The sequence below is a fragment of the Herpailurus yagouaroundi genome, unplaced genomic scaffold (assembly GCF_014898765.1).
Source record: "Herpailurus yagouaroundi ecotype Mexico unplaced genomic scaffold, PumYag 162, whole genome shotgun sequence".
In the NCBI taxonomy this organism is placed as follows: Eukaryota; Metazoa; Chordata; class Mammalia; order Carnivora; family Felidae; genus Herpailurus; species Herpailurus yagouaroundi.
Window position 1 is genome coordinate 34,973,642 of NW_024412403.1, and position 24,442 is coordinate 34,998,083.

Sequence of the window (24,442 nt, forward strand, 5' to 3'; positions counted from 1 at the left end):
ACAAATGGACTTTGATTATAGGTGGACGTTAGCTTTCAAAAAGAAAGCTTTGACTATTCAATTCTTAAGTTTCCATTAAAAGACACCCTATGACCTCAGCCTTAAGCCCTAGGAGAGTCAATTTAATTTGTACTTCATAACCTAGGAAGGCTAGATTCTAGTTTACTCAGTTCTGTGGCAGAAAGATATTCAGAAGCATCTGAAGGTCAATCACGAGGAAGAACTCAAGCTCAATAAAAGAAATAAAAAAATGAATAATTTAAAGTGATGCATAACACACCATTTTGTTGCAGTTAATTCTATTTTCCACCTCTTTACTGTAAGACAGTCCAAACATAAGAAATTCTAATTCTTTTCATATGCCGGGAAACATTTTTATGAAGAATTAAGTGTGAAAGTGACTTAGGTTCAAAAGTAATGAAATTATTCCTATGCCTCAAATTTATATTGTAGAAAATCCACACAAATTCAATTTTTTCCATTCAGGTCAGAAAACAACATATTTCAGCATAGACAATAACCCTGCATAAATGTTACGGGGCTTTTGTCCTGGTTGTTGCTACTGTTTTCCTCCATTGTCTTCAGGAAGTTAAAGTCTTCTGAGTAAACATGCTTGTTTCCTCACCTGCAAAATGAAAGAGCTAAATCCAATCAGCTCTCCTAGTTTGAGCCACTGCAAAATGAAAATTAGATTATCATCTCAGTATATCAGAGTCAGTGACCTGCATTGCATGAGCTTTTTGTAGGCAAAACATTGAGGAGATAAATAATATATTTAGGTGAAAATTCTCTCTTCTATTGGAAAAACTATTTTTCCACGCAAAAATTAATTGAGCATATTCTCTTGTCACTCTGCAATACATTGCATTATGAGTTGAGAGAGGAAGGAAGGAAGGAAGGAAGGAAGGAAGGAAGGAAGGAAGGAAGGAAGGAAAGAAGGAAGGAAGGGAGGGAGGGAAGGCAGGAGGGAGGAAACCATAGCATATTAGGAATTGAGCTTCAAGGTTTTGTAATACAGAGGCCCCTGACTTGTAATGGTTCAACTCAAAATTTTTCAACTTTATGATGGTGTGAAAGTAATACACATTTAGTAGAAATCTTACTTTGCATTTAAAATTTTGATCTTCCACTCTAGCAATATGCGGTCCAATCCTCTCTCATGACTCTGGGCAATGGCCTTGAGCCACCGCTCCCAGTCAGCCACAGGATCACGAGGGTAAACAAATATACAACCATTCTGTACGTGTACAGCTAGTTTGTTTTTTACTTTCAGTTTGGTATTCAACACATTACATGAGGTATTCAACATTTTATTATAAAACAGCCTTGTTTTAGATGATTTCGTCCAACTGTAAGCTGATATAAGTGTTCTCAGCACATTTAAGGTGGGCTAGGCTAAGCTATGATGTTGGGTAGGTTAGATGTATTAAAATGCATTTTTGACTTAGGACATTTTCTTTAAAAATTTTTTTTAAATGTTTAGTTTTGAGAGAGAGAGAGAGAGAGAGAGAGAGAGAGAGACAGAGAGACAGAGAGACAGTGTATGAGCAAAGGAGGGGCAGAGAGAGAGGGAGACACAGAATCCAAAGCAGGCTCCAGGCTCTGAGCTGTCAGCACAGAGCCCCAAAGCAAGTCTCAAACCCACGAACTGTGAGAACATGATCTGAGCTGAAGTCATATGCTTAACCAACTGAGTCACCCAGGTGCCCTGACTTAAGATATTTTCAACTTATAATAGGTTTATCAGGACATAACCAAATCATAGGTTGAGGAAGATCTGTAATATGGTTAAGGAAAAAAGACACAAATACATGAGATGCTCATAGTAATGAACTACAACACTTAAAAAAGAGAAGTCACTAGGAAATGTTACATGTTGTTAGTTTAGGGAAATCGGTGGGTCAAGAAATCAAATTTATTTCAGTTGTTGTATTAAAAACCACTACATCCTATATGGTAGATGCTCTTCTTACGTTATCTTCTTTAAGGAAATTCAAAGTGGGTTTTGAGCAAGAAGACTTTGGCAGGAAAGGAAGATGGAGTCAGATGGGACAGCTGAAGCATCAGCAGGTTAGCAGGAGCAAAGAGAAGTCTGGACGTAGGGACATATGGAAATCAATCTAGAGGTGTACACAGAAATTTAAATACCTTCAATCCCTTCATTGCTGCTAAATTATTGTCTTCCTGAGAACCCTTTACCAGCTTATCCGCAAAGGTGTAAAAATACTTTTTTGGGTTTCTAAAGCATTGTATAATGAGTATTCTTTCCTTGCCACTTGACTCAGCACATAAGTAGCAAGTGCCACATCAAAAGCATTTTTTAACCGAACTTTTGATAGTTGTGAACTGCTGTGCTTCCCAGGGGTGACCTCGAGAAAAGTTTAGAGCCTACACTTAAATAACGATATTGTATGCACATATTCATATATAGATGTATTTCTTAGCCATTTCTTGTTTATGCTCAGTCTCTTGGTTGGCGGCCTCAGCATGTGTATCTTTTCTTCTCCCACTATCCTCTCAGTGTGCTATGGTCAGATTTCTTCATTCATAGACCAGACACCATATTCTGGGAATAGAGTAGTTAAATCCAAAAAATTACTGTTATAACTTTGGCAATTATACAGAGTCCTCAGGTTGATTGTGACTTTACTTATTTCTTTCTTGAGTATATCAAAGTTCCAGTTTCTGATTTTTAATATATGTACTTCGAATATAATTTAAGTTCTTTGATCTGTGACCATTTAAGACGTGAGTCTATACGTAATAGAATGAATTTCTCTTTATTCTCAGTAGCTCAAAGCTTCATCCCAGTTAGGTTTCCTCTTTTAATCAAGTGTTTCCTAAAAATAAATAAACGTTAAAAAAAAAATTAATAAAAAAAAAAAAAGGGGCGCCTGGGTGACGCAGTCGGTTAAGCGTCCGACTTCAGCCAGGTCACGATATCGCGGTCCGTGAGTTCGAGCCCCGCGTCGGGCTCTGGGCTGATGGCTCAGAGCCTGGAGCCTGTTTCTGATTCTGTGTCTCCCTCTCTCTCTGCCCCTCCCCCGTTCATGCTCTTTCTCTCTCTGTCCCAAAAAAATAAATAAACGTTAAAAAAAAATTTTTTTTTTAATCAAGTGTTTCCTTTTTCCAGGTGACTCCAAAGCAAGAATGGCAGATTTGTTGATAGAACTGATGTGTGCACATCTATACCAAGCTCACAAACAGATATGGCTCATCCTCAGTTCATGGTTTACCAAACAACATACCCAAATGAAAAAAAAAATATATTACGTGGGAGGAAAGATACTTGTAACTTGTTTCTCCCAGCTCATGAACCAAAAGACATGAAGCTATTAGGTTCTCTTAAAAAAAAAAAAAAGGCAAAAATCTCCCTTTTCACACAATAATAAGCTTTTTTTTCTTTTAAAGCTGTGGGAAAATCTATTTGATAGAAAAGAAACAAAAATGAAGTTACATTGAATAATGTCACCAATGAATCCCATAGAAAAAACCTTCCCAAGACAAAAGTAGAAGATCCAAGAGTCTGACATAATTCTCTGAAAAAGAGATAAACACATTCAGGGCTTGAACAGGCACCCTAGAGTTGTATGAATATAATTACATATTTGAACTTGAAGATAAAGTATTTGACATTGGTGAACATTCACTGAACACCTGTAAAGACAAATTCTTTTTTTTTAAACAAGGAATTGCTTGCCACTCCTTAATAAGCTTGACGTTCACTGTCACCCTGTCCTATAGTCAACATATGTTCTCAATTCTTTCATACTGGTTTTACACTGCTCATTCAGACATCCTTTTAAAAATTTTATCCTAACACTAAAATATCACTTTCTTGCTTAACTTTCTGCTAAATCATGATCCCTTGAGAAACACTATTATTCCTTTTTTCCAATCCAACTTTCAGGTAGCTAAGAACTGAAATAGAAAAAAATTTCATAGAAATTCAACTTATCCGTGGGTCCAAGTCATGTGATCTGACCTACCAGATGAGGTCACCCAAGTACTGAACAATTCCTTTAGATCTGTTTTACCAACTCCTATAACAAATATTATAAACGATTCTCAACTCTTCACTAGTTCTCAACTTGACATTGCATTCTTACTCTTAAAGGTGAAGAGAGGTGCTAATGAAGGCTCCACATGTTTCCATCTTTTTCACCTAAATATCTTACTTGCTGTCTCCTTCTTTTCTGTCTCTCAAGAAAAATTACCCTTACTCATGTCCAAGTCACGTTCCATCTGTTCTCAACTCTGGCTTTCTCCACTTCTTCTGAATCTACATCTTCAATTTTTATCTCGCTACTGGCCCCTTCTCTGCAGCAAAATGTATACTTTCCTCTCTTAAGGAAAGAGACTATGCTTTTCTTCTCCAGGTGTACTACCAAGCTCTCCTTTCTTCCTGTAACCAACATCTCAAAAGTATAACCCACATTTGCTAGTCATCAATGTCTACTGCCCACTTCTCAATGTTTTCCTGTCTCTTTTCATCCTACCTCCCATCATTTCATTGATCGTTTTCTCATAAAGAATCACCATGGACATTCTAAATGAGAGATCTAATAATGGTTTTTTACTGTGGACTTGCCTTGCTTCTCAGCACCATTCCTTACCATTGCCTTCCTGTTGTCATTGTTGCTGTTACTTTTGTTCTAAAAACTCATTTCCCTTTGTCACATATTTTTTTTTTCCTTTCTGACTTGATTCTGTCTCTTGGGATGCTACCATCTACCATTCTCTTGGTTTCTTATTTTCTACATACCAAATATGTGTGAGGGCTTGGTATGTGTTCAACAACTATCTCCTAACTTCATTTACAACCATATTGTGGATGGTATTCAAATTTATATCTCTGGTTCCTAAATCTCTTGAAATATAGATTGAAATTATAATAGCCTGCTCGACCCTTCCACATGGATTAGCCTCAGTATCTAAAATTTAACAGGTTCAAAATCAGTATCCTCATTTGTCCTTAACATCTCTTCCACTAGTTTCCATGTCACTTATTTGTGTTAACATTTTTCCTCTTTGAATTTTTAAAGTCATCATTGATGTTTTATTTTCCTTTCAACTGTTACTCCTGACACAATTATAGGACCCCAACTGGTCACCAAGCCAGGTAATCCTTCCCTTGCAAGGTCCCAGTATATAAGAATTTTGGTCATCATCCTTTAGTTACATGATACTAGTTCCTTTTTTTTTTTTTTTTTTAGGTTTATTTTTGAGAGAGAGGGAGCACAAGTGACAGAGGAGAAGAGAGAAAGGGAGACAGAGGTTCCAAAGTAGACTCTGTTTTGAGTGCCGAGCCTGATGTTGGGCTTAAACTCACAAACCGTGAGATCATGACACGAGCCAGTCAGACACTTAACCAACGGAGCCACCCAGGTGCCCCTAAATGTTACCAGTTCTAAACAAGTTTCAAATTTCAGTTGCCATGGTCTATTGGCCATGTAATTGCATAAAGTATGGACTTTCTGATAGCTTTTTGGTCTATAAATCCTTATGTAAGTAACATCTCTACATCATGATTAGTGGCCAATAACATCACTTCTTTCAAAGTATGTTGGTTATTCATCACTGTATGTCTGGTTTTCCATTCATGCAAATTTCATATAGTTGTGTTGACTCCTTGTCTTCCATGATAAATCCACAGGCTATTTTCACAAAAATGGATCATTGGAAATGGGAATTGTACAAGAAAAATGAAAGTATAGGAAAGAAATGGTAAGTTATAAATGCTGGAAGGAAAATTAGAATCAAATGTAAGTGAAGTTCTGGGAAACAAATCTCTGACTGTGGGAATGCTGCCACTACCAACATTCAAGAGACTCTTGATGTGTAGCTAGATACTCACTTATCTACTGAAGGTGGCTTATTGACATAAATGAGGCAAGTGGTTTTGGGAAAAAGGATAAAGGTGTCCCAGAGGAAGTGATGCTGGCCAAAAAAACTACATTCAAGGAATCCTCAGAGATATTTTATGGCACTGAAAGTTCAAAGCATAAAATATTGGCAGCTGATTTTAACTGATAAAGGAGTACAATTCGCCAAGACATAGAAACAATGTTCTCTCCATATCGGAAGTTATAGGACAAAAAGGCAAGCACTGTTCAAACTACTCTTGACGTGGTTTATGCAGAGAAATCGAACACATTCATTGTCAGTGTTTCAAGTGTTTTCAATCACTGTGCATCAAATAAATACTAGTTTTGCTACTTTTTTTTTCATTTTCCTTTACATTTATCACCTAGAGTAAGAGACATTTTAGTGCTTTGACAAAAATTTTGCAAGGTTGTAAAACAATGAAAACTTTCTTCTTGCTCACAAGGTGCTTTTGCATGGTTTCAGCTTGTTCAGTCATCTTTAGGATTTCTCATTACTGTGCAAGCAAGGACTGGGTACACGACCAATTCAGTTCCAACAGTGGTTGCTTGTGTCCTGTGCTGTATTTTGGTATTTTTCTGAGGAACTTCCTCACCCTTCTCAGAGAAGGTCATTAGCAGATGGCAGGAGGGGGGTATTGCCAGGGGCTTCTAGGCATTCTCCTGAGAATTACCTACATTAGTGCTGTAGGCAGCTGCAATAATCAACCGCAGCTTCTAGCAGTATCTGGGCATCCTCCTGAGAATCACTGGCTTTGGTGTTGCAGAGAGCCAAGTTTATTAGTAGTGGCTTTTCTGTAAGTCTTATATTTCTGGAATTTCTGAAAGCCTGAAGTAATCCTCCTTACCTTTGCTTTACCAGCCCTTTCATGTTCTTAAAATAAATCATTTTGTATTTGTAATACCTGTAGTGATGTGTGTTTTCCTGACTGCCCCCGACTGATACAATATTTGGCACCAGAAGAATATCCTAGGTAAAGAGCCACCTAAAGATGAATCTTTGCATTGGTTACCCTGCATAGTAAGAAATGAAGGTAATAGTGACTCCATCATTAGTGAAAAATGAGATGGTAGTCCATACGATACAGTGAAAAACATTATTTATCATTGGAAGTTACCCGGAATGTAGAGCCCAATGAAAGCAAATATGGGGACTCCAAGTGACTCTTGGAAAATAATGGCAAGATATAGATGAGCACAAGGACTATAGGAAAGATGCTTACTTCTGAGTGCACTAAAATTAAGGGGGGAGGGGTGCCTGGGTGGCTCATTCAGCTAAGTGTCAGACTTCAGCTCAGGTCATGATCTCGTGGTTGGTGAGTTTGAGGTCTGTGTCGGGCTCTGGGCTGAAAGTTTGGAGCCTGGAGCCTGCTTCGGATTCTGTGCCTCCCTCTTTCTCTGACCCTCCCCCACTGTGCTCTGTCTCTCTCTCAAAAATAAATGAACATTTTTAAAAAGTTTTTTTAAATAAAAAAATAAAATTAAGGAGGCAAATTCTCAGGGTTTAAATTCTCCAGCCAAAACATTACCAGGAAATTGCCTGGAATAATCTTTCATCTCTTATGTCCTCAGGACTGATGAGTCCAAATGTCCGACTGAACGTTCGAGGCTACAGGTTGCAAAGTCACAGTGCAGGTTCAATTTTCGACCTCACTAGTTCTCTTCAGCAAAAAGTAGGGCACTGATCTGTGCCTAAGTCAGGATGCAACTGGAAAAAAAGAGATACCATTGGACTATTTAAAACACAGGGAATTAAGAGCAGGAATTTGGTTACAGTGTCAATGAAAGGGGATTCAAATGCATTTAGGGTGATTGACACATGTTCCTACCTGTGCAGTGGTACTGAAGCTACTCTGGCTTCAGGCCATCCCCGTGTCTGGAGCAGCAATCACATTGGACTTTACAAGCAGTCTCCCAGTCACCAACATTTCTCCCCTAAAGAGTATACTTCAGAGCTTCCTCCTGAGGCACAGTGCTATGTGCACCATAACATAATGGAGCGATTTGGCTCATGTTCTGTAAAAGTGTGGTCAAATCTTAACTATAGTGGAATCATGGGCAAAAGGCTCCTCTGAGCCAACATTTTCCAATAAGTAAAAGGGAAAGGATTGGTATAAGTTGGTAGATTTCATACTTTTGTTTGCCTTGGAACATTCTTTTCAAAAAAGCACTATGTGGAATTACAAACAGGGAAAAGTAGAGTTACTCTGAATGAGAGATATGGTTTACATAGACTTAATGACCCCGAATTCTTTGCCCCAGACCTCTGACCACCTTGTAGTTCTCATGGGGATCCCTCAAAGCACATTTTGAAAACCACTAGAGTAGTAGATTTTAAGGTCCATCCATTCATATCTAAATATTATTTTTTCTTACGTTGTGAATAATCCTAATGACTATATCATAAGTAAAATAGAATTCAACCTTCTTAACTTAGACACTGAAGGACACTGGTCCTGATTTATCATTCTATCATTATTCTTTATCTTTTTTTTCTAGTTAGACTTTGAACTAGTAACTCATGTTGAATGAATTAATATGTGTTTAGAAAATGCTTAATGTAATTTCCTCTTCTAATATACTAATATACATTCTTTCTATATATCAACAGCCTTATTCACCTACTGGAATCTTATATATATGAGTCCTAGCTCTTGATTTTTTTCATCAATTTGATCATTTAGTTTCATTGATAAGTGAATCATTTATGTTTGGATTAACTACATGTAACAGAAAAATCTTAAATAGATTAGTAATATATAAGGGCTGATTTTTCTTTTACAAAAAATAAATCCAGGGGCGCCTGGGTGGCTCAGTCGATTAAGCATCCAACTCTTGATCTCAGCTCATGACTTCAAGCCCTGTGTTTGGCTCTGCACTGGGCATGAAGCCTACTTAAAAAATAAAATAAAATAATAAAATAACATAAAATAACATAAAATTAAATTTCTAAGTTTATTTATTTTGGGAGAGACAGAGACAACACAAGTGGGAAAGGGGCAGCTAGAGAGGAAGAAAGAGAATCCCAAGTGGGCTCTGTGGGGCTCGAACCCACAAAGCCATGAGATCATGACTTGAGCCTAAACCAAGAGTCGTATGCTTGAGCTACCCAGGCGCCCCTATAATAACATAAAATAAATGTGGAGTAAAGGTAGTCCATTGTTGTATGATTGGCCTACAATCATCAAGAATCTAGCATCTTCCAACTTTCTCTTCTACCATCTAGCATGTAAAGATGTCTCATGAGCTAAGAGAGATGTAGATCTCCAGCCATTTAATCCACATACCAAGCAGCTGAAGGAGAAGGTAAAGGTTGTTATTAGTAAATGCCTTAATTGTATATTTTCCATTTTAAGGAGACTTCCTGGAAGTTCTACCCAACATCTTTGCTTGGAATTTAGTCACATGGATGGAAATATGATGTCTTTTGGCAACTAAATAATGATTCTATTATTATGGAAGACAGAAGAATGGGCATTGGATAGAAAAGTTGTAGACTCTGCCACAACAACAAATCTATTTGCTCCTTTGAGACTACAGTCAGCATACTAAATTGTGAAATTCTATTACTTATTTATCTTTACATTCCTAGCACCTGGCACAGTATCTCAATACACAAATGAACAATAATGAATGAATAACAACCTTATCTTTTTTTAAACTGACATTTGGCTAGCCAGCCAGAAAGTCAAGAAGGGGCCCACATAATACTTGTACTAGGACTATGAACAATACCAGAAATAACTGGCCAAAGGGGACAAGAATCATTTGTTTTTGGGAAAAGGGGACAAGAATCATTTGTATTTTGGAATGCTCCTTCAACAGAAAGAAACTAAAGCTGAATATTATTAACTTCATTTCTGTAACTGTCAATAAATACATATCATTTTACCCAAATTTAATTTTTACTTTTGTCCAATATTGAGTTTATGTTAACTTTTTATATTACCTTCAGATTTCTAATATAATACATTTTAAGGTACATATGTATATATGTATTATATAGAGAGAAGTTTGTAAAGTACACACAAGAATTTATTGTTTTTGTCACACAAGGAAAATTCATCATTTTTTCATATATATTTTGATATGTTTCACACATTATAATTAGATTTAACATCCTGCTGCCACAATATTGGGTAGAAACCTTCACGAATCTAGAAAATCCAGGTTTTAGATTAATGAAATATCAAGGGAAGCCCCTGTACTTCTCATTACCTCTAAGTGGTTCCTCAGCAACTAGTCGCAGAATACAGAAACGTATAGCTACAGACTATGCCATCAGAACAACAAAAGCCATATTTTAAAAATTTATGCCTCTATCCATCCATCACCTATTGAATCTATAATATACCTACACATCATCTATTTACTTCCTTACCCCAAAAATGATTTCGGTGGTTTACAAATATATACTACGATAAGCAAAATAAAAATGATACTTAAATGTATAGATAACAATAATCAGGGCAAAGGAAGATACGGGCAACAAAAACCGAGATCAATTCAGAAATTAGGTAATGAAATGACACGCATACCAGGAAATCTTACTCTCTTTCCAGAGGAAGTCAGCCATCAGTCTGGTTCTAAGTTTTCTCATAACCAGAGAAACTGGTTCCAGAGAACTTGGAGATCAGTACAGGTATGCCTCAGAGATATTGTGGCTGCAGTTCCAGACCATCGCAATACAGCTAATATCTCAATAATGTGAGTCAAATGAATTTTGGGGTTTCCCAGTGAGTATAAAAGTTATATTTACATGATACAGTAGTCTATTAAGTGTGCAATACCATAATTTCTAGAAAAAAAAGTACATGCCTTAATTTAAAAAAATAAAAAAAGTACATACTTTAATTTAAAAAATACTTTACTGCTAAAAAAAGCTAGCCATCACCTGAGCTTTCAGTGAGTTGTAATCGTTTTGCTGATGGAGGGTCTTGCTTTAAGATGATGGCTGCTGACTGATCAGGGTGGTGGGTTGCTGAAAGTTAGGGTGGCTGTGGCAATTTCTTAAAATAAGACAACAGTGAAGATTGTCACATCAATTGACTTTTCCTTTCACAAAGGATTTCTCTGTAGCATGCAATGCTGTTTGACAGCATTTTACCTACAGAACTTGCTTCAAAATTGGAGTCAGGCCTCTCACACCCTGCTGCTGCTTTATCAACTAAGTTTATGTAAAATTCTAAATCCTTTGCTGTCATTTCAATAATCTTCACAGTATCTTTCCTGGGAGTTTTCATCTGAAGAAACCACCTTGTTCATCCATAAGTGGCAACTCCTCATCTGTTCAAGTTTGATCATAGGATTGTAGCAATTCAATCACACCTTCAGGCTTCACTTCTCATTCTAGTTCTCCTGCTATTTCCACCACATCTACAGCCACGTTTTCACTGACGTCTTGAAGGTCATCCGTGAGGGTTGGAATCAACTTCTTCCAAACTCCTGTTCAGGCTGATATCTTGACCCCTTTCTAGCTTTAAAAAAATTTTGTTTAATGTTTATTTATTTTTGAGAGAGAGAGAGAGAGAGAGAGAGAGAGAGACAGAATCTGAAGCAGGCTCCAGGCTCCGAGCTGTCAGCACAGAGCTTGACCCGGGACTTGAACTCACCAACTGTGAGATCATGACCTGAGCCTAAGTCGGATGCTTAACCTACTGAGTCACCCAGGCGCCCAACCCCTTTCTAGCTTTTAAGAAATGTTTTTAATGACATCTAGAATGGTGAATCCTTTCCATAAACATTTCAATTGACTTTTCCCAGATCTATCAGAAGAATCACTATCTATGGCAGCTATAGCCATACAAATAAACACTTCTTAAATTGTAAGATTTGAAAGTTGAAATTACTCCTTGATCTACGGGCTGCAGAATGGATGTTGTGTTAGCAGCCATGAAAACAACATTAATCTCATGCATCTCCATCAGAGCTCTTGGGTGACCAGGCACATTGTCAATGGACAGTCATATTTTGAAAGGTATCATTTTTTCTTAGCAGTAGTTCTCAATAGCAGGCTTACAATATACAGTAAACCATGTTGTAAAGACATACGCTGTCATCCAGGCTTTGTGTTCCGTTTTATAGAATAGGCAGAGTGGATTTAGCGTAATTCTTAAGGGTCCTAGGATTTGGGGGATGGTCAATGAATACCGGCTTCAGCTTCAAGTCACCAGCTGAATTCTGCCCGGAAAGCAGAGTCAGCCTGTCCTTGAGGCTTTGAAGCCAGGCATTAACTTTTCTCTAAGTATGCAAATCCCGGATAGCACCTTCTTCCACCGTGAGATTGGTTCATCCACATTGAAAACCTGTTGTTTAAGGCAGCCACCTTCATTAATTATCTTAGTTAGATCCGCATAACTTCCTGCATCAGCACTCATTGCTTCACCTTGCACTTCCATGTAACAGAGACGGCTTCTTTCCTTAAGTCTCATGAATCTGACTCTGCTAGAGTCAAACTTTTTCTTCTGAATCTTCTTCATCTCTCTCAGCCTTCATAGAATTGAAGAGGGTTAGGGCTTTGTTCTGGATTAGGCTTCAGTTTAAGGGAATGTTGAGGCTGGTTTGATCTTCTATCCAGACCACTAAAACTCTCCATATCAGCAATATTGGTCTTTCATTTTTTAATCATTCATGTGTTCCTCAGAGTAGCACTTTTAATTTCCTTCAAGAACTTTTCCTCTGCATTCACAGCTCAGCTAACTGGTGCAACAGGCTTAGCTTTCAGCCTATCTCACCTTTCAACATGTCTTCCTACTACACTTTATCATTTCTAGCTTTTTAAACATGTCTATTTATTTTTGAGGGAGGGAGAGAGAGAGAGAGAGAGAGAGAAGGGAAGGGGCAGAGAGAGGGGAGCAGAGGATCTGAAGTGGGCTCCACACTGACAGCAGAGATCGCGAGGCAGGGCTCGAACTCATGAACCATGAGATCAGGACCTGAGCTGAAAGTCGGACACTTAAACCAACTGAGCCACCCAGGCGCCCCTCATTTCTAGCTTTTGATTTGAAGAGAGATGTGTGACTCTTCCTTTCACTTCAACACTTAGAGGCCATTGTAAGGTCATTAATGGCCCTAATTTCAGTATTATTGTGTCAGGGAATAGAGTGGCCTGAGGAGAGGGAGAGAAATGGGTGAATGGCTGGTCAGTGCAGCAATCGGAACACACACAACATGTATTAAGTTCACCATCTTATTTGGGCACAGTTCATGGCACCCCAAAACAGTTACAATAGTAACATCAAAATTCACTGATCACAGATCACCATAATAAGTATAATGATAATGAAGTTTGAAATATTGCAAAAATTACCACAATGTACCACAGAGACATGAATTAAGCAAATGTGGTTGGGAAAATAGACTTGCTCCACGCAGGGTGTCACAAACCTTCAATTTGTAAAGAACACAGTATCTGTCAAGTACAATGAAAGGATGCATGCCTGTACTGAAGGACTCAGTTAAACACCTATCAGGAGAATTCTGAACCTAGGGAAATTAGATTGCCCACTGATGGTTAAATTATGAGATCAAGAAATGATTTTAATGGAACAATGACTCTGAGATAAGCTGACCTTGAACTGAATACATACACACACACACACACACACACACACACACACACACACACACACACACACAGAAGATTTTGAAAGAAGAGTTATTGGCCATAGAAGCACAGGAAAAGGAGAGCCATACATTTTCAAGTTATTGTATCCAAATGGTGTTTATTTTTTTAAATTTTTAATATTTACTTTTAAGAGAGAGACAGAGCATGAGCAGGGGAGAGGCAGAGAGAGGGAGACACAGAATCCAAAGCAGGTTCCAGGCTCTGAGCTGTCAGCACAGAGCCTGACGTGGGGCTCAAACTTACGAGCAAGCCATGAGATCATGACCTGAGCCAAAGTTAGACCCTCAACCGACTGAGCCACCCAGGCACCCCCCAAATGGTGTTTAAACAAATATAGAGGCTTTTTTTTTTCAAGATGTTTATTGAGGTTCCTTGAGGATAAGAACTGAGTTGAACAATATTAAATAAGTTTGGGAAACACTGATTTAAACAATGTTAGGCCAGTTTCTTTATCCTAAGAATTCACAGGGTATTTAATATTTAATTTGCATTATGAGTCTATAAGGGGGATTAGGTACATAAAATTTTCCAAAAGTAGTTGACAATTATGGCAGGTGCTATGCTATGTTTTCACTGTACTGTTCTCCCTTCCAAATATAGAGAGATCCAGCCTCTTTCACAGTGGGCAGGCCAATGTGACTGACTTCCAACAAGGTGGGACAAAAGGGGTATAAACTACTTCTAAGCCTGGACTTATTCTTGCAATTCTTCAGTTTTCTCTTCTTTTCTTGTGACTTTGGAGGCCACATATTCCAGATAGCCAGCATGAATGAAAAAATACACTTCCATTTTGTCTCTTGATCAAGATTTTAGGGTTTATGTATAATTTCAGCCTAGCTTTGCCTAGTCTGTGGATTGTGGTCAAGCTCTTAATTTTTGGAGAACATTTACAAACATTTTATATCTTAACATGAAATGTTTTTCTAAGATAAATCGTTGCAAAATATATACCCGAGTATCTGAATGAATTACTTTGCATATAAGCTTGCTAATAAGTTACATGTGGAAGAAGTTTTACCAAAAATCCTGTGTATTGGTTTCATAAAGTTTTTATTTGCTCATTTGGAAGCCACGACTCAAATACTAAGTATAATATCTTGGAGGAAGTAATCCAACACAGACCAACAGGACAGAAGTTTTAGACATTTACTTCCACATAGTCATGATTTTAGACTTTTGCTTTGTCTCTTGGTCAGGAAAGAAGATGGCAAAAAGACAATTGGTCATCACTATTTCTGTCACTTTAGAAAATTGCGGTCAGGCTCTTAGGCTTCTACGCTTGGTCTCTTTTCAGTCTTGGCTTGTCTCCCTGGGAACACAGATGTGATCCGTGGTGACACTGTCTTTTCTCTATAAGAGAGAATTGTCTGTGAAGACATCTGTCTTCTTTTACACATTTTTTTTTTTTTTGTAAATTATTAAGTAATCTACATCTTATTTGAATTTCACTCGTTTTCCCCTAGTGTTTCTTGTTTCAGAATTTTGGATATCACAGTACATTTAATTGTCATGCTTAGTTAACCAACTCTGGGCCAAGATAGTTTCTCAGACTTGTCTTGTTTGGCATTCCCTTGGCTAGGCAGGTATCTCTGTGATGGTTACTCTTATATATCAACTTGGCTAGATTATAATACCTAGTTATTTTAGTCAATATAGTGGTTAACATCTGTAAAGAGTTGACTTTATAAGTATGGGGCACCTAGGTGGCTAGGCTGGTTAAGCATCTGACTCTTGCTTTTGGCTTTGTTCCTGAGTTGAAGTCCTGCATTGGGCTCTGGGCTGATAGGGTGGAGCCTGCTTGGGATTCTCTCTGTCTCTCTGCCCCTCTTCTAACTGCTATCTCTCTCTCAAAATAAGTAAAAATAAACAACAACAACAAAAAGGAATTGACTTTATAAGATTACCCTTGATAATGGGGGCGGGGCCTCATCCAATCATTTGAAGATCTCAAGAACAAAAACTGAGGTTTTCCAGAAAAGAAGTAATTCTGTCTTAAGGCTACAGTATCAGTTCTTGCTCAAGTTTCAGTTTGCCAGCCTACCCTGCAGACTTCAGACTTGCTTTAAAATACAACTCTTTATATATGCCTTAAATATTATGCAGATATATACACAAGTATATGAAATCTTATGCACACATATAAACACAAAAGCTTGTATGCATGATCTCCTGATATATAATCTATACACACACAATCCCTCAAATTTTTTTTATTTTTTTTCATGGTAAGACTAGCATTATAGATTCAGAGGATTGTTTTTTTTTTTTTTTTTTTTTTTTTGTCATTCTCATTTCTTCATCACATTTTATCAAGAGTACGTGCTATCAACATGACCCCCTGATGGTGCTAACCACAATCACATGACTGAGGTAGTTTTCCAGGTTTTCCCGCTACAACTTATTTTTCCCCTTTCCTTACTCTGTTCTTTAGAAGGTGATCACTAAGTGCAGTCCACACACAAGGGAGAGAGTTGCAGTGGGGAGAGTCAAGCTCTACCTTTTTGAGGGGCAAAATTATTTAGCATTCTCCTGTGCCAAAGATTTCTCTCTTCTCCCCCATTATTTTACTTATTCAATCATTTATTTATTATGAGTATGAACTCATGGATATTTATTTTATACTTTATGCAGTAATACATTATTTATTTTGTTGCTCAAACTATTTCAGGTGCAGCCCTTGGGTACCTTTCAATTGATTCCTGTGTCCCTTTGACATGCTCCCATTCTTTTGATTTGGAGGCACTTCCTTACTTTCTGGCACTACACGGAGCTCCGGGCACATCTTGTCTATTCCCTGCTCCACCTGTAGAATCAGCCATCTCTCCAAGGAGTCCTAGTTCCTTTTATTGGAGAATAACATTAGAAAGTAGGAGTTGGGAGCTGGGTTCACGATCTTTTAACTTTTTATTTTGATGAGATTCATGACAAAAATAATTGCTGGAACTTGAACACCATCAGACAACAGAGTGTGGAGCATTACACGGCCGGGTGTGGTTTCAAATGTCACCTCCTTCCCTCACCAAAGACATTCAAATCCAAAGACAAAGTAATGATACAAATGAGAGTTAAATGTTGACCCCTGATCTCGAGATTGCCAAGGATCTCCTGCGGAGGATGGCAGAGTACAGTAGGATGAGCAGGAATGATGACTGGAACAAGGGTGATAATCATCATTTTACAGTTTAAGAGACTCGGTGATATGTAGAAAGTGCCAGCACAGGGCAGAGTAAAAAGAAAGCACTCAGTACATGGCAGCCAATGTCTTCTAAAAAAATGCATATATTTGGTAAAGAATTAGGCATTCTACTGCAGTTTTGGTATAACAGTGATAGAGGCGATAGAGAGTGACCCTGTGCGTCTGTTGGGACTTCTACATCACATGAGGTTTTAAGCAATAGTTGACAACAAGGCTAGAGGCATTCATGAAATGCAATTACATGCGGTGTTTTTCATTGTTTATATTACTGTTGTGGATGGAAAGTGACACTACAAACTTAGTTAAAAAGAATTCCTACGGATATACATAAAGAAGTGATCGAGGTATTTCATTTCCCTCCTCTTCTTTTTCTAAAAGAAAAACAAGACTCATAGCCAAGGAGTTTGGGGTGAGAAATTCTCAAGAGGGTGTGAAACATTCACTGAATTTCATTCCAAGGTTTGAAAACTTCTTTAGATCCAAATAAAATCACATATTTAGATTTGATGTTCATAATACAACCAGGAAAGCGTCTAAAACTGGGTAGTATCACACATAGTGATTATTGGGTTCAAGACAAATACTGGAATCGGTGAACTTCATGGGTTTTCAGGTTACTTACAAATTACATATGTATGCCTACATGTCTTCATATAGCCCTATATATGTTGTAAATACATATATGCTGGATGGATTTATTCATGCATTTACAGTTTTCTACTGCCTGTATTACTGGAGACAAGCATGCACAATTTGACCACATCTCAATTTATATCCTCTGCAGTGAAGTAATTTAGGGTGATAGCTTTTTTGCTAGTTTTCTGCTAGGCAATGTCTTATTGTAAATGCCAAATGACTGGAAGTTGCAGATCAATGATTGATATCACTCCCCCTTCTTGAAAAAAAATTACTATTTAGTTGTGCAAACCTTTATTTAATGAATATGTGTATTTCTGATGAGAATACGAACTTCCAATTCGAAAAATGATGGGCTAAACTGTTTCTAACCTACGAGCTCTCCTTTGCAATTCTTGTTTCCTCTGGAATTTATTCCTTCCATTAGTGGAGTAAGCAGCAGGGGAAAAGGGAGAGAAACACGGACACTGGGCACCTGTGGCTATTTCACTGCATACACAGTTTACCTAGTTTACCTTGCCCTACTGGTTACCATAAAGGGGTTGTTAACTTTCCCTCACAAGGCTGAGTTATAGAAGTGCAAAGTCTGAGAGTAATTGGCACACGAAAGGGGCAGAACACTGACTGCCTGGGAATGGAATTCACTGAAATGTCCTCATACATTCAGAGAAAAAGCTAAAATAAGCAAATGAAAGCAGCGGTGGAGGAAGATTGACATTTTGGTCACCTGCATCGGTGGAGGAAATGCAAAACCCCCTTCTCTGTAAAGCAGCCCACACATCCCAGCCTGGGAGAGGGTGGTTAACTTAGTGCAGAAGCTTTGAAGGATAGACAGGTGATGGTGACAGTGTGTCCCTGACAACGAACTCGGAAGATGTCTCCACTGACTCACCATCCATTCGGCTATTGATCAAACAATAGCATTTACAAAACTGATGTCCCCCCCTACCTTTGTCTTATTGGTCTAAGTAAGAACTAACAGTCTGTGAGTGCTTTCTAAAATGCGGTACTGAAAGTAAGAGCTATAACCTGAACTCAGGCCTTCTGACCATTATATCACACTGTTGTTTTAAAATACAGTGCAGCTTTCTAGGTGAGACTGTCTACACAGAGTATGTGAGGGCCAAATACCTCTCTCTGGCCCAGCACAAATCATAGGAAAAACTGGAAATCATAAGTAAGGTTCTGAATGACATGCCCTGTAGCATAAGCATTTCTACCACAAAAATACATTTTTTCATGTAAATAAACATTACATTCTCTGCACAGTTCTTGCCAAGGGTTAAAATCCAGATGTAATGTTTTAAATTACAGAGAGACAAAAAAAAAAAATACTTACAGCTACTGTATCTTAATTTCTCATACTACCAATTAAGAAATTCTGCCTTAAACTATGAATGTTTCTCTGCAATTCTCTACAAATCACCATTAATAAGATAATAGAGCAGAAAAATTAGTAGGGAGTTCATTTGATTCTTTTCCCCCCGAAGGCTGGCTTTAGTGGGAAAATTTATCTACATTTTAATTCTAACGCATCGTGAATGATAAATGAACTCTACTGCATAAAGGACATGACATTGGTATGCTTAGATTTCTATTTTCTTTCATCAAAACATTCTACCTAGCAAAGTTCATAGCTCAGTGCTTGTCTCTCTGAAAGGAATATATAGATGAATGAAACCCACGACTCTAAAGGACCCCCCGTTCAGGACATGACTCAAATAGGCAAAAAGAAATCATCTCAGAGGTGTGAGGCCAGGCAGAAAGCTGTGTTACCGTTTTGGTTTCTATAGGTATGTCTGCACTGGCTTGTTCTAAACAGGAAGAGCAACAGGAAACCTATTTTATGTTGCTTTCATCACCAGATCCAATGGCTGCAGAACCAGAGACAGTGAAAAGATATTTGCCCTGCAGCTGCAGCTGAACACGAGAGGAAAACATATTACCCTTCATCACTTCCCCCAGATCTGTCTGCGCTCTCTCCTGTATTATTTGAAGAATAGGCTCCTTATTCAGACAACCTCCTGTATGATCCCGAATAGCAATGGCTATAACCCTGATGGTTGACAAATGTTGAATTGATATTGCTAAGGGGAGTGCTCGAGTCAGAGGAAAAAATACGTGCATTCTTTCACTGTTGCCACAAGAAAAGTCCATTTATTGTCACTGGTTATTTTTTGAACTTGAGGAACATGGTGGCTAAATCCCTCATTTTATGTTGGAGATGAATACATCAGTTAAGAACAGGGCAAAGTGAAAAACATCAAATGAACAGGAAAAAAATATGAAAGGAGCTGACCGTCAGAGTTCAAGTGTTATAAAGTGGGAAACATTCTAGGGAAAATGTTTACAGTTCGAGTTTTGGTTATCAAAGACAGGTATTTTCTGAGTAAGCTAATATTAAAGGGTAAATATTAAGGGCTAATATTAAGGGGTAAATTATTTTCTGGGTAATAATTACTAACACTCCTTAATATTAAAAAATGATGGAAAGAAATCTTTATGTTTTCTAGAACATCAAAGATTAGAAATGGTAAAAACAGTTATTCTAAAATAGTCAACAAAGAGGACTCTTGGGGCACTTTGGTGGCTCAGTCGGTTAAGTGTGATGCTTGATTTTGGCTCAGGTCAAGATCTCACAGTTTCTGGGTTCAAGCCCCATGTCAGGCTCTGTGCTGATAGTGCAAGCCTGCTTGCGATTCTCTCTGACTCTCTCTCTCTCTGCGACTCCCTCCGACTCTCTCTCTCACAATAAATAAACTTATAAAAAAAAAAGGTACAGGACTGTCATTTTTTTAATGCTTATTTATTTATTGTGTGTGTGAGAGAGAGAGCACACATGGGAGGGGCAGAGAGAGCTGAATTGTTACCTGAGCTGAAATCAAGACTCGCTCAACAGACTGAGCAACCCAGGCAACCCCAAGGACTCTCATTTTGATGTGATAACCACATCAGAGAAGTAGACATTATCATAAGGCACACAGAGTAAAATTTTGCATCTCTCTGTTGTGATTGTTGAAAATGTTTAACCAATAAAAAGAAAGAACTTCTCACCTAATTATATAATGAGAATGTTATTGTTACAAAAATTGAGACCTAAAGTGAAATACGGTACATTACAATGTTCTAGAAAGACTGTCTATTCCGATAGGAAAAATAACAACAGCAAAAAGCAACAGCAAAAAACTACATTCTATGTTGGACTCTTAATATTTTGTTTGTGTGTATTTTTTATAATTTCTACAATATCCACTTATTGTTTTCTTTTTTTTTTGGCGGGGGGAAACACTTGATAAAGGCAACTTATATTACACTGTTAAATTCAAAGTTTACACTGTAGAATCTAAATATCATATTACTAAGGTAAATCACTACAATGAAAACATAGCGTTGTTATTATTCTGGTCTTTTTGACTTTGCCACAGAGGTCACGAGGGAAAGAAAATGGGTTTTAGATGTGAAGTAATTTCTGGTTATTTTTAAAGAGCTATGATAGAAAATTCCCATAACTCTTCATACATAAGAAATGAAAAAGAAATTATAAAGAAGAACACAAAGCATCATGGTTGTATGTTGTGCTGTTATCCATAACAGGTACAGTACACAAATCATGAAACTGTTAAGACGTTAATAACATTCCTATAACAGGAAAAGAATCACAGAAGGCTTTCAGTAATGTTCCCTGGTATGTATCGTCATTAACTCGCATCACGGATTCTTTCAGGAAATCAAACTATTACTTTACTTTGAAGTTAAAGCAAACAACATGTTTCAGACCCAGATTCAAGGCTTTACTCAAAAAAAGTTGTAAGAAAGATGGCTAATATATAATAGGTTTAGCTATAAAAGTCTCCTTCGCTAACCTTTTCCAGTACTGAATAAGTTTTTAATAGAAAGACATCCAAGTACTGCTCATTAGTCATGAACGATCAGGCTAAAAACATACAACAACAAAAAGAAGACGTCACTATTAATGTATTAATGTAAAGGCGCAAGATAAGACCTTTAAAAAACGTGAGATACTTTGTCTTATAAATGCATCATAATTTCTCAGTTATGAATGAATTATGTATCAATGATTTTAGACTTGTGTCCTACTATTTAATGAATTGAGTGGCGATTTCATGATTGAGTGTTCCGCTTAGTTTGAGATAGTTAATTCAGCTTCAAAAAGTATTCAGGTTTACAGCTGGAGAGTAGCCTGGATATCTGAGTTAGTTAGTATAATTTCACATTACAAAATAGTACCTAAAGACAAATATTATTACCTCCCATCCCCCATGCCTGGATGATTGTGCACATGTGCATATATGTGGGGAAGGTATCAGAGTTAAGCTAAGGCATTTTAACATTCGTCCCAAATTAATCTTCACAACAGTACAGCAAAATAAACATTAGCAAAGGCAATTTTGCAATTTTTAATTTTATTGATCAAAAGTAAAAGACATTTTGTGAATTGTTACAATTACTATTTCAGGCCTTCAGAAAGACTGAAATATCAGCATCCACAAAGATACTAAGTGAAGCAGAGATCATGAGATAAAACTTATGCAAAATGAAGCATGGATGAGTTTATAGATAAAGAATTTTATGTTATCTTTGATTTAATTCTTAATGTTATATTATTACTACATATTTATTACAGTATTTCTAAACACAATTTGAAAAAAAAAAAAAACCATAGTGACAATCTTGGCACTTTGTAATTTAAACCGAGAGATACTTAGAACAAATAAAGTCATCAAATATTCATCTTAAAAAAATACTGTATATATTCAACCGAAATAATCATACATGACACATGATTCAAATTTGAACTTTAAGTATCAAATATTGGCATGGAAAGTAAAGCTGTTTAAAGACATTACATATAATACTTCATTTGAGAATCCTAGCTGCTCAGATGCCTGGAAAATATAGTCTAGAATCCTTGAAATTGCAAAAATATTTCCCCCTCTCCTTCGATAAAAGTCTGACATTCATTTGCATAAACCAATATTAAATTTCAGACACCTGATGTTTCGTCTAGACAACTGTATTTTGAAAGGCTTACACACTACAAGCTCTGTGACAATGAGAACAGGAAAACAAAGCACACATCTTCTGGTGAAGCTGAAACCACGTCTCTTCAATTGGGCATATCCACGTTCTGAAGGATGAGGCCCACTCGGTTCGGAATGTACACCTAAGTCAACACAATCGTGTCAGTGCAATGGAAAGAAATACTGAGCATGGTGACATTATATCAAAGGGATAAGATTCAGCCTCCCATTTGCTTCAAGTTACAGTTATCTCCAGTTATAGTCTGCAGGCACCGGGGAGACAGTTCTACAGTTCCTCAGTCCTGGCAGCAACGTTGAGGCTCCTTTGAAGCAATCACCACTAGAGGGCTCCATACACTTTACAAAACCCAGTGTTCCTCAGACATAGGCAAAGAAAGGACACTGGCTGAGGTTGAGGCACTTATCTGGTGGTACAGGGAGGCTGCCCTAAGGTCACAATGTTATTCCATTCAGGTGAATAAAAGGAATATACAAAACACTGCTCTACACCAAGACACCGGTCTGTCATCCTGTTTTGCCTTCCATCATTTTAAGAACTAATTAAATGTAATATAAGGGATCCTAAAGGTTTTTAGGTCCCTCCCCAATTTAAATCAATCAAAATGCTTGCCACTGCGTTTAAAATACAAAACACATCCTCTCCCTGCCTGCAGGGTCCTGACTCCCCTTCAGGCAGAAATACAATAGATCTTCCATCTCAGCTCAGTGTGACACTTGTCTCTTCTCCCCTCACACCAGGCTCCAGCCACAGGGGCCTTTTGGATCCTTAAACAGGTCACATCTTCCTTCCTTTGGGTCTCTCAGAACACTCTTTACCTTGCTAGTTCCATATCTCTTGCATTTGAAAAAAATCCCAGCTCCATGGAGAGGTGTCCCTTGCGAACACTAGGTATGATATTTTTCCAACTTCATTATCTCTTACAGCTCCATTTATTTTGTGTGTGTGCATGTGTGTATATATATATATATATATATATATATATATATATATATATATATATATTTGTACAACCTTGGATGTGTTGCTTTTCCTCTCTGGGTCCCAGATTTCCCTTCTTTATGGTGAGGATGCAAACCAATAATGATAGCAGCTAACAGTTACTAAGTGCTTAATGGGTGCTGTGCATTATTCTACCTGTCTTTTAAGTACTTGCTCATTCACCCTTCACAATGACCCAAGGACACAGTACTATTATTATCTCCTTTTTGCACATGAGGAAATGGGAGGCACAAGGCAGTTAAATAATTTTCCCATCCTCACACACTTAGTAAGTGGCAGAGAAAAGAGCTGAATCCAGGTCCTCTGGTTAAAGGGCATTTTTATTTCTTTCTGAACACTTAACACAATTTGTGATTTTGTTTTTCAAGTTTATGATCTGAACTCCCTACCAGACTATGAGCTTTATGAGGGCAGAGCCCTGTGTCTTCATATTTCTAGCTCTTAGTAAGGTGCCAGTAGACAAAGTAGTTGCCAAATGATGACTAAATAACGAATAATGAATAAAAGAATAAATAAAAGTGGGACCAATATGTACATATATCATAAACTATTACTTAATATGCTTCTATCTGAAATACTTCTAATAAAAATGAGAAGTGATCTGATGTGTATCTATGTGCTATTTTACATATAACATGCTTACTGTTAACAAACAGTAAAAATAACATTACAGACTGCTGTTGTCATTGTGACAGTTATCTCTCCATTTCCGACATTGCGAGTATTTTATTATTTCAGTCATTTTATCTTTAAGTGAAAGTCTGACTGATGGTTAAAAAAAAAAAGAAGAAAAAAAAAGCTTTTATAGTTTAGAATCAGAATGAAAGAGGCAAAGCAGAAATGGCATAAAGAAAAAAATGAATACAAGAAGAGAATAGCTGATTTTTACTGAATGAGACTATTATATATCCAATATATCTCAACTCTGCGAATGAACACAATGTTTTCCCTTACAGTTTTTGTGATAACACAACTCTTAAAAAAAAAATCAGATATACCAGTATAGTTGGTTAGTTTTGAATAATAAAGATTGAA

At 37.3% G+C, this 24,442-nt stretch overlaps 1 protein-coding gene across 3 annotated transcripts in view; it reads right to left on the bottom strand.

Annotated features, from left to right (window-relative positions):
- Positions 1-286: 286 nt before the first annotated feature.
- The window catches only part of GBE1 (1,4-alpha-glucan branching enzyme 1), a 289,276-nt gene continuing 265,120 nt past the window's right edge, over positions 287-24,442 (bottom strand). Inside the window, exons 16-17 of one of the 3 annotated variants that reach the window (XR_005793231.1) lie at positions 7,415-7,593; positions 287-625 (exon numbers count right to left, since the gene is read on the bottom strand). Coding sequence is in view for 2 of the 3 variants with exons in the window: in XM_040484217.1 (XP_040340151.1) it covers positions 22,473-22,529 (57 nt within the window). In the remaining variant the exon portion in view is untranslated. Of the gene's footprint in view, positions 626-7,359; positions 7,594-22,092; positions 22,530-24,442 lie in introns of those variants that run through there. The other 2 variants (XM_040484218.1, XM_040484217.1) reach the window with 2 other exon arrangements.